Raw genomic sequence first — 16,675 nt, forward strand, 5'->3', positions numbered from 1 at the left:
GGAGGGTGCACCGGCAGCCGCTCCCAGAGCGGCGGACAGCGCCCACCGCAACCCCCGCTCCAGCACCTCCGCCGCCCGCCCGCGGCCGTCGTCCCTTTAAGGCTCTTCCCGGCGAGCGCTCGACGCGCGGAGGGGCGCGGCCGGCGGGCGGGTCTCCCCGGCGGGGCGGGTCTCCCCGGCGGCTCCGCCCCCCGCCATAAGAGCGGCGGTCGGCGCGCGGTGCGGCAGTGCTGGGGGCTGTGGCTGCGCGGCGCATGCGTGTGGCGCTGGCGGCCGCGCGGGGACATGCGGAGCTGCGCGGCGCTGTCAGGGTGAGTGAGGGCCCCCGCGGCGCTGCCGCCCGTTGCCATGGCGGCGGGGCGCCCCCCGCTGCCGCGGCCTGCCAGGCCGCTCTCGCCCGCCGCACACCTGAGCCGCCCGGCTGGGCTTGGCCGCGGCCCGCGGCGGCCCCGGGCCTCGCCACCGGGGAGAGGAGCGGGGACCGGCGGCACCTACGGGTCGCCCGGGCTCAGCCGGAACGCGGCGCCAGATCTGGTCGGGCCCCTGGCACGGTGCCGCGGTCCCGGCGCGGCGCGGCCCACGCCGGCGGGGGGGGGAGATGGCGGCGGGCCGCGGCCCGGGAGGCGCGGCGGGGAGGAGCCGGCGCGGGGCGGGGGGGGGGGGGGGGGGGCGCCGCCAGAGGCCCAGACCCGCCGCTGCGTCGCTTACCTGCGGGGTCTGGCGGGAGGAGTCTCGGGCGCGGTACCCGCTCTGCTCGCCGCGGAGCGGAAGCGCTCAGGCGATAGAAGTCCCGCCGGGGCCAGCGGAGCCCGCAGGCACGTTCTTGGAAGGCAGCGTGGCATGCCGTGCGTTTTCTTGGGAGCAGAAACAGTATCAGCGTTCCCTCGCACTCGCCTCCGAGCTGCTCCTCTCGCTTCTGTGAGTAAACAGAGATCGCATTGTGGGCTCAGGCTCCGCACTTCACACTCTAATTTAGGATGGCTTAATTTAGAATAAACATTTCTTCATGACTTAATACCCCAGTACGCGCTTATCCTCGATCTTCCGAAATAGCAAGTCTGTAGCGTTTAAATCTGGAGACGCCGCTGTCCCCTTCAAGTATTTAGAGTGAATCTCTCGAGCACGTCTGCCTGCTGTGGACACGCGCTGTGTTGGTTACACACAGCAAGCAGCCCAGAGCGACTCTGAGACTTTGACTAGCGCACAGACCAAGAACCCTATGCAGTATTGCTGAAGCAATAAGCAAAAAACTTGTTATGCTTGATCTAAAGATAACAGTACTTAATTACATATTGATGAACTGGATGGGAAAGGCTCTGGGGGCAAGGTCTCTTCGGTCAGTTTGGGGACACTTGAAGCTTTGTCCTACTGGAATGACAGGTGAACGATGCCTCTGCATCACAAGCTCATTTGTGAACTGCATTTATAAGCTAGTAAAACTTTAAAAGAGGAAACCAAACTGCTCAATTCACCCATGTTACTTTGCGCACAAACCTAGTTTTCTTTCTTTAGCAATATACCTATATGGGACAACTTTTTTTTAAATCGAAACCTATCTTTTGAGGGGGTGTAGGTTCTTGGTGAAGCCCTTTGTCTGCCATCCTCTGCAATACAGGAATTATTTCAGAGGAAAACAGTTCCACTTCTCTGTAGTGGAAAACAATTAAAACTTATCACAGCGTGTCTAACACTATGGTTATGACTCTGAGTCAGCTATAAAGGAATTTTTATTTCCTGAATGTAAGCTGGCTATATTCACATTAAAATTTTCAGGAGAGTGAAGTACCATACCTTAAGCATGCATCTGAAATCTGACAAGCAGAGGCAGGGCAATTGTCTTGCTATTTAATTATTAGTTTTCTGCTGGCAATTTACAGGTTCCTCCCAGTTGCTGTGTAGGACCATGAAATGGTAGCCTAAATTTTAACTGAACTTAAAACTCCTTGATGAGCTGCAGTTCTTTGAATATATTCCAAAATAACTGATTATTATAATCTACATACATTGTCTGCTCTTTGGTTGATTTATTCTCATCATCATCTGGGGTATACCTGTAGAATTAATTCTATTTGCAACCTCCTGTGATTCGAGCAGCATTTTTATCCATCCTTACTCTTCAGTCTTAAGTTTTCAACCACAGAATGTTCCATTTCTGGTTGGCAGAATGTGTAGAAAAATCTCTGAAAGCTAAGAATATGCCTCATTTATGTAATAACTGTAAATAATATAATTCCTATAAATGGAAAAAATCTTCTGAGGCCTGTACCTGAGCATGATTTGGCTTGTGACTCCGAGGAATACTGAAACTTCACTGTGGAGGTTTGGTGCATAGTAAATAAGATCTAATTATTTATTAAATTAGTAGATTTAAACTAACCTTTTCATGAGGCTGTTTCTGCTAAGTGTGGGTTACTGGGCATTCATATAGTTGCAAAGACAAAAGCACTTAAGGGATGATATGACCACTAGAGAACCAGGATTTTTTATTTACTTATTATGAAGTATATGGAGTTCCAGAAAGTATACTAACAGCTCTTTGGCTTTTTAAAGTCCAATTAGAAGTCTGAAATACTTAAATATTAAAAGGGGTGGCTCTATCTCAGATACTTACATTAAATAGAAAGTCAAAGGAAAAAAAGGGAATTACATCACATTGTCAAATAAGGAACAGCTAGCTGGAGTGGATGACTTGTAGTGCAAAAATGTGCCCCTCCTCCTGTGAATTGCTTCTGAGATTTGTTAAAGATACCTGGTGGCAAGGTGAGCAAAAATAGGTTGTGGATTTAAGGTAGCCGCATTCTTCCCCTCCCAAAAGTGGCAAGTAGGTCTTTTTTTCTCTCCCCATTTCTTACAAGAAGTATATAAGCTGCTTCTCAAGAGTGTTGCCTTTATAAAATCTGTCCAAAATTTGTGCAGGCATTCAAAAATCTGTACGGCAAATTATTGTATTCTGTACCCATTAAGTGAAACATTCTAGAGCATGGTTTGGTCTGTTGTGCATACCAGAAAGGTTTTCTTTATTATGAACCTGACTCACCTCAAATATTTGATTGCACTGGGGCTGGTAGAGTGGGGAACAGAGTAACAAGGTTCCCTCTGTGATCAGTGATAGGTGTTGACCTAAAATATATGCAAATGCATCTTAGTTTCTAAATAGAAGATTATTGTTGCTATAACACAAGTACTTAGTGATCTATATCTATATGAAAACTGTGTATTTGGGATGTCTTATGTAACTCAACTTTGCCTCACAAAAATTTTCTGATATATTCCTATATACGTTCCTCACTGTGTAGATACCCTACTGTTTATGGACACATCTGACCATTTTCAGTTTACACATATTCATCCTATTATTCGTTGCTCATCAGTTCAAGTCCGAGGGTGTATTTGGCCTTGTAAAAAAAAAAAAAAAAAAACAAACCAAAAAAAAACCCAAAAAACACCTCAGTCTCATCTCTGATATTTAGGATAATACGTATTTGTTAACATGAGCAGGCACGAATGATTAAAAAGTATCTCCTTTGCAGATTACCTTGCCTTACAGTGGATGGTGTTGATAGCTTCCTAATGCACTGACAAACCTTTGAATCTGCCCTGTGGTAATTACTACCTATATTTCTAGTTTGAACTAACTCAGTTTCTTTTGAGTAACACTGAAACTGTAACATCTTCAGAAGTGCTCAAAGTGCTTCGATCTTTCTAAGTGCCATAATCTATGCATAACTAGGCCAGACAGGCAGACTAACTGGAAACCCATTCTGTGCAAATGAGCAAACAAGGGAGAGATCCAGAACGCGTTGTTACTGCAGTGTCCATTTTCTTTAGCAAATGTGGTTTGATTTATTTTATGGTTAAGTTTAGATCCTTAAGTCTTTAGGGAGGCAGGATTGGGCCAACGGAGTGGAAACTGTTGTTTATATCTTCATGACTGACTTTTGTAAATGTAATTTGTTTTAAAAGCCAATTACTAAAAAATAGCAGCCTCATGAAATACATACTGCTTAGCTTTAGTAAGATCACACTGTATAAAATACAGTTTGTACTCCTCAATTACATGTCCTCATGGTCCCTTCTTGAGATACTGTTTCTTCAAACAAGCTAATGCATATTTTAAAATGTAAGTACCATCTCTCTAGAATCCACTGAAAAAGTAACTAGGTGATTTAGTGAGCACATGCCTTACCTCTCTTGATACTCCTAGCTTGAGGCATGGAGGACAGTTTCATAACTCTGTCCACTCACAACTCTCCAGTGAAATGTCGAGGCAAGTCACCTTCTGTGAATTCACAGGTTATTGTTAAGCAAGTTTTATGGCTGCAAAATTTGTCTGTGCCTTATTTTTAAAAAATAAAGAGTTGATTGAATCAAGTGAAAATTACCATTTCCTAGAGTATATAAATATTTAAGCCCATTTTAGAAGTTGAGCTTAACATTCCAGAGGTATTTCAGAGAGGCAATTGTGCAACTATCAGTCTTGAGAGCTGAGATTTAGACAGCATTCAGAAAGCTGACACAGTAAGTACTAGCAGTGGTTTTGGCGTGGGATCTGATGGAGGTTGGGCTTCTTAACAAGCCCTGCAAGGGTTGTGTGTTATCATAGCAAGCACATTGCATGTGCTCTCAAACTACAGCCGTGCCACCCCCTGCTTCCTGTCTCATTTTTTATATCATAATCAATGTCTTGCTCATGGTCTTGTCAGATCTTGTATGCATGCTGAGGTGGAGTACTATCATTTGCTGACTAATCAGTGTTCTGTATCAGTGATTTTTTCAACTCATGACTTGCATTTGACTTCAGAAAATACTGAAATGGAAGAGCAAACTCCTCCATAGGTATTAGCTTTAAGTTCACTAATTCATTCTCCTTCATTTCTTTTGCAGATTCATTGATAATAGGATAGGATCTGTGAGGCACAAAAAAAATCACTGCTCAATACAGTGTGAACTGATGTGATGGATATTTTGTGAACTGTGTTAATAGAAAGTAATTTTAGAATTGGTGCTATACTTGTACTGTGCTGCTTAAGTCTTTTTGACAAATGGATTTCTCCAGTCTTCTGCTCCCGGCTAGACAGTGGTTCTGCTTGCACTTACAGAACTGGAAGGAAGAACTTTACAGGACTACTAGAGATTTTCAACTCATTTGCTCATCAGAGCTATGTTACTGCTTCCTGGGGCTGTATGTTTATCTTCAATTTCACTATGAAAATCTGCAGTTTCCATTACTGGGAAGGGTCCAACTTGACTGTGTAAGGCAAAAATTTCCAGGGTTAAGCTAGCTTTTAAGGACATTGTCTGAGAAGGAAGAACATAGTCTTCACTAAAATCAGGAGGGTTAAAGTAAGTAGGATAAAGACTAACCCTCTGCTGCAGCAGACAGAACACTGGTTTGGCCCTTGTTCACTTCTATTAAAGCTAATAGTCTCCTGTCTAGAGTTCTTTTGAAATGCCTGGCTAAAATACACTGGGTATCTGGTAGTGAATAAAAAAAAAATCCCACTTCTGTTGACATACGGGTGATCACTGGTAGTTATGATCAAGACGACCATCACACTCTTTAAGAGAATGTGGTTAGGTCTCCCACATTATAAACATACATACAAGTCAGAAGCTATTTTGCATATATTGTTTGCTTGGATGATCAATACTGGACCCAGTTCAAATTTGGAAAAGCATAGCAGAGTTGTTCTTTCTCAAACAATTGCTTATAAAAGGCAAATAGTGGTGTTAGATTGCAAATTAACCCTGGGGCAGCTGGTTTACAGTCCTGCTTAGGAGTCTGCCGATTCCTCATGTTGCAAATAAATATAATGGATCTTTCCTCTTAAAGGAAAAGGAAGATTACACATCTGCATAGAATGCCAGTTTTTGAACGGATTTACCATAAGCATAAACTATTACTTGTTTCTGTAACCCATTTTCTTGCAGTAACGTACTGTGAAGGGGTTTTCTTGAGGTGTATACTGGACTGATGTAGCTGGCCTTCAGTTGTTGGTTGCCTTTTCTTTAGATGGAATTTTTGCTTTTGGGGGAGGAGGAAGGAAGCGTGTGTTAAGAAACTGGTCATATTCTTGATTCTTAAGCGAGATACAAATTAAACTGGTTTGGTGGGGTTTGGTTTTGGTTTGTCTTGTTTGTTGGTTTTTTTTTTTAAGTTTTGGGGGGGGTGTTTTGGTTGTGATTTTTTTTTTTTAAACAGCCATATACACCATATTGTACTTGCTGAATTTAGGTTATTTGTGTAGATGAAGCACAGACCAAGAGAACATCTTTGCTTACAGTCTTGGACTTAATTTATCCTGCCTTCAGAACGTTGACTAATTTTACACTGTTGCCCCCCCCCATAATCCATTTTGAATTTCCTAAACAAAGCCCTGTGAGTCAACTTGTTCCTTAGACTATGATTACTTATTCAATATAAAGCAATTGCCAACACATTTTTTCTGTTGTAAATGGGCCAGATAAAGCATTGTTCACACATTCAAAATAAATTAGAATATTGCAGGGCAGTTTAAGATGAGATTATTTCAAATCACTAGATTTCCAGTTTGTTTGAAATAACTAGAAGACTTAGACTGATTTAAGGTATCATAATGCTTAAGTTTGTTAATGATATAGCAACTGCTTTATATAAAAGAAGTTTTGGAATTCTTATTTAAGTAGTCAGTAATTCTGTTTATTGGTGCAAAGGCTATTGAAGGTAATACTTAAAACCAGTCTAAGCTGTTACATGTTGGCTACACTGGAGACCATAAACTCATTACCAAAAAGATACAACTAAAGATAGATGCCTTCTAGAAACTTAGAGATTGTTCTGGAAAACTTAATTTTGCCTGAATAACTAGCAGTTTATGTACAAGAACTGAAGTTGTTGATGCACAGTTGCTATATATCAATAGCTTTACTGAACATATTTTACTTTTTTCTATACAGTTTAATTTTGTAAGAGAACTTACCTATTTTGTACTTCAGTTTTTCAGTCAGACACAAACTAACAAGTTTGGTAAAGTTTTCCTATTGGCAAGTATTAGGACATAAGGCCCTTTCTACAGAGGTGTTTAATTCCTTGAAATACTGACATTTCAGATGAGAGATGAACTATTCAGGTTTGCATTTCTGATATTTATGTCCTTCTCTCTTTTGAAGGGAATGAAAACTGCAGGAAACCTGTCAAGGACTGAATTTCTAGGGTTGTGAGCCATAACCAGAGATAATGTCAACTGCAGGAGTTGCTGCTCAGGAGATGAGAGTCCCGTTAAAAACTGGATTTCTTCACACTAGTCAAGGCATGGGGAGTCTGAAAACCTGCTGGGGTAGCCACAGTGGATTTGAAAAGTGAGTGAGGCTAAAATTTGATCTATTGCACCTTGAAGTATATGAGATGAGCGTTAAGAATACTTGTACCAGTACCGACCTATGGTTTATTTACAGCTAAGGCTTTTTTTTTTTTTAGTACTTTCTTTAATGTGGACCCTATAGCAGTGGCATATAATTTGAATCCCTCAACAGAGCAACATTTACCATCCATTGGTAAGTATAAAGACTAACACACATGTATTTAGGTAGTGAAAAAAAAATTCTCAAGTCTTCACTAAGGCAGTAAATGTTTTTTTCATTCTAGATATAAGGCTGCCCTCTGGTGACAGAATGGAAACATTTCAAGAAAATACTACTATTCAAGCCAATAGAAAAAAAAAACCCCACATTTTAAGTAACATGATCAAGTTAAAACAAAATCTTTTTCCCTGTACTTAATGGTCTCCGAGCTGCCATTACACTTCTGACAGAAAAGCCATTTAGTAAAAGAGTACTTGTTCTGTTGTAGTCCTTTGCTGGGAACTTTGCAGCTGTAGCTCTGTTCTGTTGCTTATGCTTCAGGTCTCTTGAACTACCTCATTAAACTGGAGCACTGGCCTAAAACAACAAGATAATCAGCTGCTCTCTTAACTAAACACATAAATCCACGACCAGAAAAGATCTAGAACATCTATGTTTTGCTGCTGGAGTCATTAAGCAGATATTACTTATTGTTGCATTAGAAGGAATTAAATAGTTAAACATGCAGCAGCAAAGTCATGCACTAGAGTGTTACTTAGAAAAGTGTTTGACTTTCTCATCTTTTCAGGGCATTCTTCCAGCCATGCTTCCATGAATGACCACAGCTTTGCTGAAAGTTGCATCCAAGTCCCATCTCAGAAATCCAGTCCACCTCCTTTAAGTCCTCAAAATGAACAGCTGGTTTCAAGATATGAAGACCATCTTGTTCCTGGCTTTAGTAAACTGTCACTAACCATGGGCTGTGTTTCTGAAGAAACACCTCCTCACATGCCAATAAAAACCGGGCCAATTCAGTTTCTGTCTGCATCTTGCAATGACCGTGGCTCCAGGCCACTACCCCCTCTGCCTATTTCTGAAGACCTTTCTCCAGATGAGGTTGACAAAGAGGTGGAATTCCTGACTAGCTCAGATACTGACTTTTTGTTAGAAGATTATGAACTTACTCCTTTTAAATCCAGTGCTCCAAGCCGGCGGAGCTTTAGGGGCTGTGGACAAATCAACTATGCATACTTTGATACTCCAACAGGACCAAAACCAGAAGATGCCAACCCTACGCAGAGCCTAAGTGGATACATATCCAGTATTTATCCTCCTCCACAGCAGCTGCATCGACGCTTGCGAAGGTCCCATTCTGGGCCAGCCGGATCTCTTAATAAACCAGTAGTAAGACTATCTGGACACTTAAGCAGGTCTTCTCCAAACTCTGATGAAGATAAACCAGAGATTCCGCCAAGGGTTCCCATACCTCCAAGGGCTCTTAAACCAGATTACAGAAGGTGGTCAGCAGAAGTTGCTTCTAGTGCATACAGTGATGAAGACAGGCCTCCGAAAGTGCCTCCAAGAGAACCTTTGTCACGCAGCAATTCCCGTACGCCAAGTCCCAAAAGCCTGCCATCATACCTCAATGGGGTCATGCCCCCCACCCAGAGTTTTGCACCTGATCCTAAGTATGTCAGCAGCAAAGCTCTACAAAGACAAAATAGTGAAGGATCTTCCAACAGGGTCCCTTGCATTCTTCCAATTATCGAAAACGGTAAGAAAGCCAGTTCAACGCACTACTATCTGCTGCCTGAAAGGCCTCCATATTTGGACAAGTATGAGAAATTCTTCAGAGAAGCAGAAGAAAGTAGCTCTAGCACAGAGGTTCAGTCCTGGTCTGGTGACTGCACAGCCACTTCAGCCCCAGCAAAACTGGACACAAAACCTAGAGTGGACATAGCTGGTCATCTGAAACGAAAACACCTGTCTTACGTGGTTTCCCCATAGGCTCTAGGAGCACAGTCTCGGCTCAGTTGTTCAGGATGGAGCTGAACTTTATCATGTTACAAAGTTCTTGAGGTTCTCAGATAATGAAGTAGGAGCAGTTTGTCCTCTGAGAACTGGAAAGTGGATTGTGAAGTCCTCTTATGCTGCGTATCTCTGATATGTTTAAGACTGTTTTTTGTCTTGGTATGTATAGCTGAAAACCTACAAAGATTCCATAGAAACATACAGAGGGATAGTAGTCACAGTTGGCCAGTTATATGCTACCTAGATGAACATATTTGGTAGTCACGTTATCAAAAAAAATAAAGTAAGTCTAGCTTTGCTTATGAGTCACTTCTAAAGCTGACAACAGAGCAGATAATGGGGTACAGTTTTTGTATCAGGCATTTCCAAAATTTCACGCAGTAACTCTGCTGAGAACAGACTCTATCCTCTTTGACTAGGTTCTGCCAACCTGGTAAGAAGGTAACTGCAAGATCTGATACTTCAAGACTTGGCAGGCATATTGGAAGTGCTTTTGGAAAAATGAACCTATTTTACAACTTAATTTGACACTAACAGACTTTTAAAGTGAGTTAGCTTTTGTGAATTCTTTCAGTTACTAGACACACTTGGCTCAGTTTTGCAGTTTTTCCTAGGAGAGACTTGGACCAGCTCTTGCTAAGCCTCTGCTGCTGCTCTGCTCCTGTTGGATCCTAGAAACGTGTGAAAGTGTCCTGGAAATGGCAGTGGATATGAGCAGCTCTACAGTTGCTGTTAGGTAGGCAGTGACACTTACCTGCTCACCTAGAGTCTGAAATTCTGACTGTATTAAATACAGAAACACAGCACAAGCTGGTCTTGTGTTTTGGTTTCTGTTCACTATTTTAGGAGAGGAGGGAGGGTATGAGGAAAAAACATGATTCCATTTATGAACAGTGTCAGACCCATCTCTTGCTGCTTCAGATGCTGCTTCTTGCTGTTTATAATTTTTCCTCATTGTGCCTCAGCGATCCACTAAAGTTCACTGAGGTGCCACACTTGTGCATTAGCAGTTTCTCATGCTCATTTTGATTACGATTATCCTCTTACAGATAAGCACAAGAGAAAGGGTGCTCGTTACCGGAGGTACAGAAGATGAATGTGCTCCTCCTAACAGAAATAAACAAGCTGTTTACAGTTTAAACTGCTGAATGAGATGTTTGAGCTATTTTAAAGCTTACTTTTTATTTGTTTTAGTACAAACTAAATGAAGGTGAAATACATGCTATAGAAATGCACTGATATTTCTGCATCGTGTACAGTATTGAATAAAAAATAATTCAGTTTGTATTTTGAATATTGTCATGTCTTGAGTTTAATAAAGTTATGAGATACTTATTTATGATACATTTTGGTTTTTGCTTTATTGAATAGGGTATGCAATTGCACATTTGAGTTCTGCATTTACTGGAAAGTTCAAAGTGAATAATGTTAAATGTGCAGCAAATGTTGAATTCAGCTTGCATTTAAATAAAAATCAAGATTTCTGCAGAAGTATTCAATAACACACACTGCACACCATTAATTTTAATTCCTCCTTACTACGTGGTGGCATGGTGTCTATAGTTTTGTGCTGACAGTAAAACAGCCTATCATCATTAATAACCTCTGTTATTTCTAGAGTCACCCATAGCACGTTAGGCACCATCAGACAGAAAAGAGGGCATTGATGTTTCAGCTTCAATTTCTCACCTGTTAAAGAACTAAAGTGAACATTAAGGGTGACTGAAGAGGAGCTACTCCTATTCTGAGGATGAAAAAAGCTGGAGCATAGCATGGTAATTTGTTAAGAGGAGAAAGAAATCACAAATGCTCATCACAAAGCAAGGATGTTTAACTGTAGCATGTGAGCCACAGATGAGGTTACTGAAGATATGAAGCATCACACTACTTTAATTTTTTACCTGTGTATGCAGATAAATAATTGCCTTGATCTGGCAGTCTGAAGTCTTCACATTTTCTGTGAATGAGCTTATTTCAGAATAAAGCAGGTTTATCATCCTTGGAATTATGCTCGATGGAAAGAATGTCAGATGTAGTTTTTCACTAATGCCTAATTACTTGGCCTTTATAGCTGGGGAGATTGCTAAGCTTCATTTATGTAGGTGCTTAAAAACCTACTGCTGTGCCGTAACACTGCTAAGAACCCGCGCAGATTGGCCCCCAGAACATAAACAAGTTATCTAATCCTATGCAAGGCTGTTGACTGTAATATTTATACTACTGAAAGCTCTGCTTCCCCCCAACCCCTAGGTTTTTCTAAGGTGGAAGAAGTCAAATTGGTACTTGCAACCTTCCCCTTATATCTGAGCAGCTTTAACTGTAGGACCCCAAAAGAACACTCCTGTTACACAATCTGCTGCAGCAAACAGATCAGCACTGCTAAGCTGCAGCTCATTCCTTGTCGATGGTGAGACCTAGTGCAGACTCAGTAGTTGTCATTACAGTAGAACTCAGTCTAAACCCAAGCAACTGCCCTGTAAATCTCTTCCTGTTTTTGCCTGAGTCCCACTCTGTTCCTGATACTTGGAACCCCCCTTTTCAGCCTAGGTTCCTGTGCTTGAACACACTGCTCTTTTCCCCTTACCTGGAAGCACTTGAATTCCCAAAAGCCTCGTCGCAGTTCTGCCCACAGTAGCATTTACTCAATAGCAAAGCCACTCTTGGATGGGAAAAATAAAAAAGCTTCCCCATCCAGATACCCCATAGTAAGCATCTTCCCTGCCTTCAGTGGGATTGTTTTGGCTTAAAGCATGTGGGGAAAAGCTACATGGCTAGTGTATACACCGAGAAATGAACCCCCTGACGGGGAGGCCAGCCCGGGCACTCCGAGTTACTGGATGTGTAAGGGACTGCATTTGGATGAAGTAAAACTCGAGTCTTAGCCATCGCACTTGCCAGGTCTCATTCACTGTTCGCTTTGTGAATGCAGTGATGGGAGAAGCTTTCTGTCCTAACTCAGCACTTCACACCGGCCTGATGCTAAAGCTTCGTATTTGCACAAGGCAAGCTAAAGAGACTTCTAAAGTGACTAACAGCTGAACATGTCTTTGGTATAAAATGTTACAATTTCCCCAGCCCCACAATCCTGCACTTACTTTCACTTCTGTCAGCAGTGGAAGTTCCCTAGTCACTGGGCTAAAACCTTTTCTGCTCATGCAGCAGCAAGACATTTTTTTACTTCCTCAGAATAAGATCTGCTTCTGAGTACAAACTAATTCTCATATTTCAGTGCTAAAAAGCTTAAAAACTTTATAAAATTTGTGCTTTTGAATGGTCTTACATAACCTTTTCTAAAATTCCAGAAAAGTGTAAGACTTTCAACCTAACCTCCATTATAGTTTTTCTCCTAGGGGAAGAAAAAAAAAAAAAAAAGGTAATTGTACACTCCTTTCCTGAAAGTACTGGTATTGTCTACTCAAGTCCCAAGTATTAAAAAAAATAAATTGCTCTGTAGTGATGCTATCTTTCCCACTGTGTGTCAGCTGAATAACAGCATTGTGTTAAGTCTCATTTCAGAAGTTAAATGATGAACATAAGCTTAGTGCAACTGTAACTGAAGTAAAACAGACTAAACCTGAATTGAAAATAGTGACTGGAACTGCTTGGTTACGGCAAGACATTCAAGCAGGTTACAGCTCACGTGCCTCTTCAGTATGAGGAAATTAATTTAGAGGCAAGTTTTAGAGTATTTAAGTAGCTTGGCCATTTTCCCTTCAAAAATCTGAAGTAGAAAGGTTCCACTGAGGACTTGGTCCAAGTTCAGTGGTTCCCTCTGGGTGATGGTGAGGGGATCACTGACAAAGGCAGGTGGAAGACTTGCTTGTATATTCTTAGACACCAGATTCCTGTGCTTTGGGGGACAAAGTTTGCATGATCCAAAAATTGTATTCCATTTTCCAAGTGAGTAATTAAGGATGTAGAGCTGTGGAGGAAGCTTTGCAAGTTCTGGCCAGAAGATATTTCTCTGCTCATCCCCTGGCACATGATAAGACTTGTCAGGACACAACGTGCTCTTGCAACAGCCTGATCACATGTTTGAATATTCAGAGCTTGGGCTCACCTGGGCAAGGCCTGACAGCTTGCCTCTGAGGAGGAAGCCCCTTGCCAGACAGATTTGCCTGGAATAATCACACTTCAAAGCAGTTATGACTTGATACACTGAAGTCTGAAGAGTCAAGGAATTTGTGTTAAAGCAGGAAAGAAAGGTGTGCGTCTAGAGAAAGGCAACACTTCCCACAGGCTCCTCATTCAAGAAGTGGGGGGCTACGCATACTGCTCACACTCCCCCCAGCAGTCTCCTCCTTGCCTCAGTAGTGCTGCTGCGCCCACCCAGCCACCTCAGCGAGGACCCACAGGTCCCAGGAGGCAGCTGTGCTGGGGCAAAGGGAGTTGCACCGCACAAACTCCAGAGGGCTGGATCCAGAGCAGTCCCGTGACAATCACTGAGCAGACCTCAGTGAGATGTGGCTGGCAGCAAAGTTCATGAGAAGGGTGGGGGGGGTGATCTCTCCCCCAGGCTCAAAACTCTTGATAGCACAAGCAAAAGCACACTCTAGGTAACCAGTGGCAGCAAGAAGCATATGTCATATCAACCCTGCGTAAGGGTCAGCGTTGCCTAGGGTGGTTTAGCTGCTCTGAACACCCCTCACTTGGTGAGTTTCAGACTAGCAAATCAACCCAGAGGACCTGAGTCTGTCTGGTAACTAAAGGATAGGATGTTCATCTCAATATACCTTCTTCTGAAAGGAGGAGGCTGTGTTAGTACCTGGTGACTTGAAAAACCCATTAGCTTAACTTGTCCACCATGTTACCTTGCTCTTAAACAGATAATGTCAGGATATAACACACAGCTGTAGTGGGAGGTCATTTTAAAACCTCTCAATTGTCAGTTTCTCTTGCATCATAAGAGATAAATCAAAACAGAAAATAAACCTGATTTGGAAGCATGCTGATTGACAACATAATTAAATTCTGCAGTCATTTAAAATTACTGATCATTGTTGTTGCTGTCACTTATTTGTTTTCCATTCAATCCCAGATTCCAATAGGCACAATCGCTACTGTACTGAAACTGCAAAAGAGCTCTCACTGAGATTGCATTTCCTCCTGCTCCAGCCTTGGTTTTGTTTTTAAACAGTCTGAGTGAAGTGGTAGGTCTGACATGATAAAGGAAAGCATCCATCTAGTCCAGGACAAAGACACCAATTTTGCAAGGGCAGTTATTATGGTAGGGAGTAGTTGCTGATGGTGTTCAAACCAAGTCAGGAATTCAGGGTTAAGATGATGACCAGATCCGTCATGGTGGAATTCCCACCCTTCAAACTCATGATTACAGACTGTGGCCCTTATAAACACTTTTAATAGTATTACAAGCTGTATGTTAAAGACATACTCTCCAGATTACTGTCAAGGAGGAAATTTGAGATGGAGGTAACAAGATGCATCATTTTATCTGCTTGGAGGGTCTCTGCAGTTAGGTAATCTACGGATTTTTGTGTGTGTGTGTGTGTGTGTGTGTGTGTGTGTGTATGTTGAGTGTTCCTGGGGTAAACTTTTTAATTATTTTTTTTTAATAGCCCAACCTTTTATTTTCTTGATAGCTTGCTTTCCAAAGCAGGTTATATTCATTTTAAACTGAAAACATGCAGAAAATTTTCTGTTTCTCATGGCTCCTTGGCACTGAAAATCTAGCGCACTAAGTTTAATTATACTTATTAATATTTGTTAAATAGCACTGCAGAGATTTCTGGCTGCTAAGCTTGTGATTAGCATTTGTAAGCTGAAAGAGGTGTTACCCCCACCCATCCTGCGTTGTAATTCAGGCCTTGCATAATCCCCGCCCAAATGCCTATTTTCATCCACACAGCTCATTAGTTTTTCTGAATCATATATGGAAGCCACACCCGTGATTGCTCATAGACTGTTGCTATATTACTTATATATTGGTGTGCACCTTGATCCTAGTTGCGGTTAATTTTGGAAAAGGTGTTAGCTATTCCAAATTTTAAGTGGCATGCCACTGAAACATGGGAACCATTACTGCTATTCATTTCCTTACAAAGTGATTCAGAGGAAGAGATGCTTCTATGTTTAAAACCTGCAGCTTCTTGCTGAAGATTAAAACTGCCGTCCACAAATTGTTAGCATGTGAAAGCCACAAAGGAAGATCCTAAGTGCAAATATACTGCCATGAAACACCAGAGAAAAAAAACATGCCACATTATCCCATCATCACCACCCTGAATCTGCTCAAGGATGCTAACCACTGCACATTGAGCCTTTGTGACAAAATACTAAGAGGCCCTCCACACACAAAGTTTCTGGACTAAGCATAGGATCATCAGGCCTGACCCAGGCGAATGATCTCCTGCTCACCACCTACCCAGGTGACAGAGGCGTGATCCTGTTACCCAAAGTATTTATTTTATCTTTATTAATGTGTTTATTATGCTCACAACAACTTCAAGGACAGGGTCAGCACTACTGAGTGCCCTTCTGGAGGGCAACTGGAACATATAACCAGACCTCTACACTTGGCAGTCTTTAGGTGTAAAGTTCTCAGGGAACTCACCAGCTCTGGGGAAGTTCACACGAAGAACCACATCAGTTCATGCCACATTGAGTCCAACTGCTGCATGGCAGGGTGCAAGGAGACACAAGGAAACAGCAAGTGGACCCTTGCAAGGTTACTCTTTGCCTTGCAATCCTCTGTGTTGTCATTTACTAGCTGTTAAGCAAGGTCCAGAGGAAACCCAAGGCTCCAACCATATTAGGTTGCACTTGGTGACTTCATTTGCCATCTATCATATGTTGACAAGTTATTCAAGAAAAGTTTTCCTGCGTCCTGGTTGCACGCCCCTGCATTTAGAGCTTAAGCAATTTGAATTGGGATTGTCCTCTTACGATGCAGAATTGACATCGCTCCAGCACAGCGATAGGCACGTGGCAACGCTGAGGTCTCCAACAACTCAGGGTGGGAAGGAGATTAGAGCGCACACCCTGACACATTCAGCTGCTCATGGGATTAAAATAGCCTGGACTGCTCTTGCCGACAGGAGGGAGGGCTGTCTTTTCACAGAGTATCTTCTCATGCTGAAAAAACCCACTGAACTGGTCACTTCCTCAAAAGCCACAGGGACAGCCACGCAGTCCTGTCTGAGACACACTCTAAAAATGGATGGCAGCGAGGCAAGACCCAGTGATCTCCTGCCTTATACCGAGCCTGATGGAAAACTGGCATAGGGCTCTGGAGATGAAAGGCTGACCTGAAGGAAGGATGAACTGTTTAGTGCCTAGCTTCAAGTTAAATGGTTTAATGTTAGTG

At 42.4% G+C, this 16,675-nt stretch overlaps 1 protein-coding gene across 2 annotated transcripts; it reads left to right on the top strand.

The window, feature by feature from the left end:
• The first annotated feature begins 207 nt into the window (after positions 1-207).
• ERRFI1 (ERBB receptor feedback inhibitor 1) lies at positions 208-10,695 on the top strand. Of its 2 annotated transcripts, none has more exons than XM_074848072.1 (4): positions 208-311; positions 7,150-7,338; positions 7,457-7,533; positions 8,129-10,695. In XM_074848072.1, exons 2-4 carry the CDS (start codon positions 7,217-7,219, stop codon positions 9,325-9,327), a joined length of 1,398 nt encoding a protein of 465 aa, XP_074704173.1. In that variant the 5' UTR covers positions 208-311; positions 7,150-7,216; the 3' UTR covers positions 9,328-10,695. The 2 variants fall into 2 exon arrangements, with proteins under 2 accessions (XP_074704173.1, XP_074704174.1); XM_074848073.1 differs by lacking the exon at positions 208-311 and adding an exon at positions 847-918.
• The last annotated feature ends 5,980 nt before the right edge of the window (positions 10,696-16,675 follow it).

Source organism: Strix aluco, chromosome 22 (assembly GCF_031877795.1).
Source record: "Strix aluco isolate bStrAlu1 chromosome 22, bStrAlu1.hap1, whole genome shotgun sequence".
Taxonomy (NCBI): domain Eukaryota; kingdom Metazoa; phylum Chordata; class Aves; order Strigiformes; family Strigidae; genus Strix; species Strix aluco.

Coding starts and splice junctions, on each gene's coding strand:
- ERRFI1 (XM_074848072.1), top strand. CDS start 7,217: ATGTCAACTGCAGGAGTTGCTGCTCAGGAGATGAGAGTCCCGTTAAAA. Junction 7,339..7,456: donor AGCCACAGTGGATTTGAAAA/GTGAGTGAGGCT, acceptor TTTTTTTTTTAG/TACTTTCTTTAATGTGGACC. Junction 7,534..8,128: donor GCAACATTTACCATCCATTG/GTAAGTATAAAG, acceptor TCATCTTTTCAG/GGCATTCTTCCAGCCATGCT.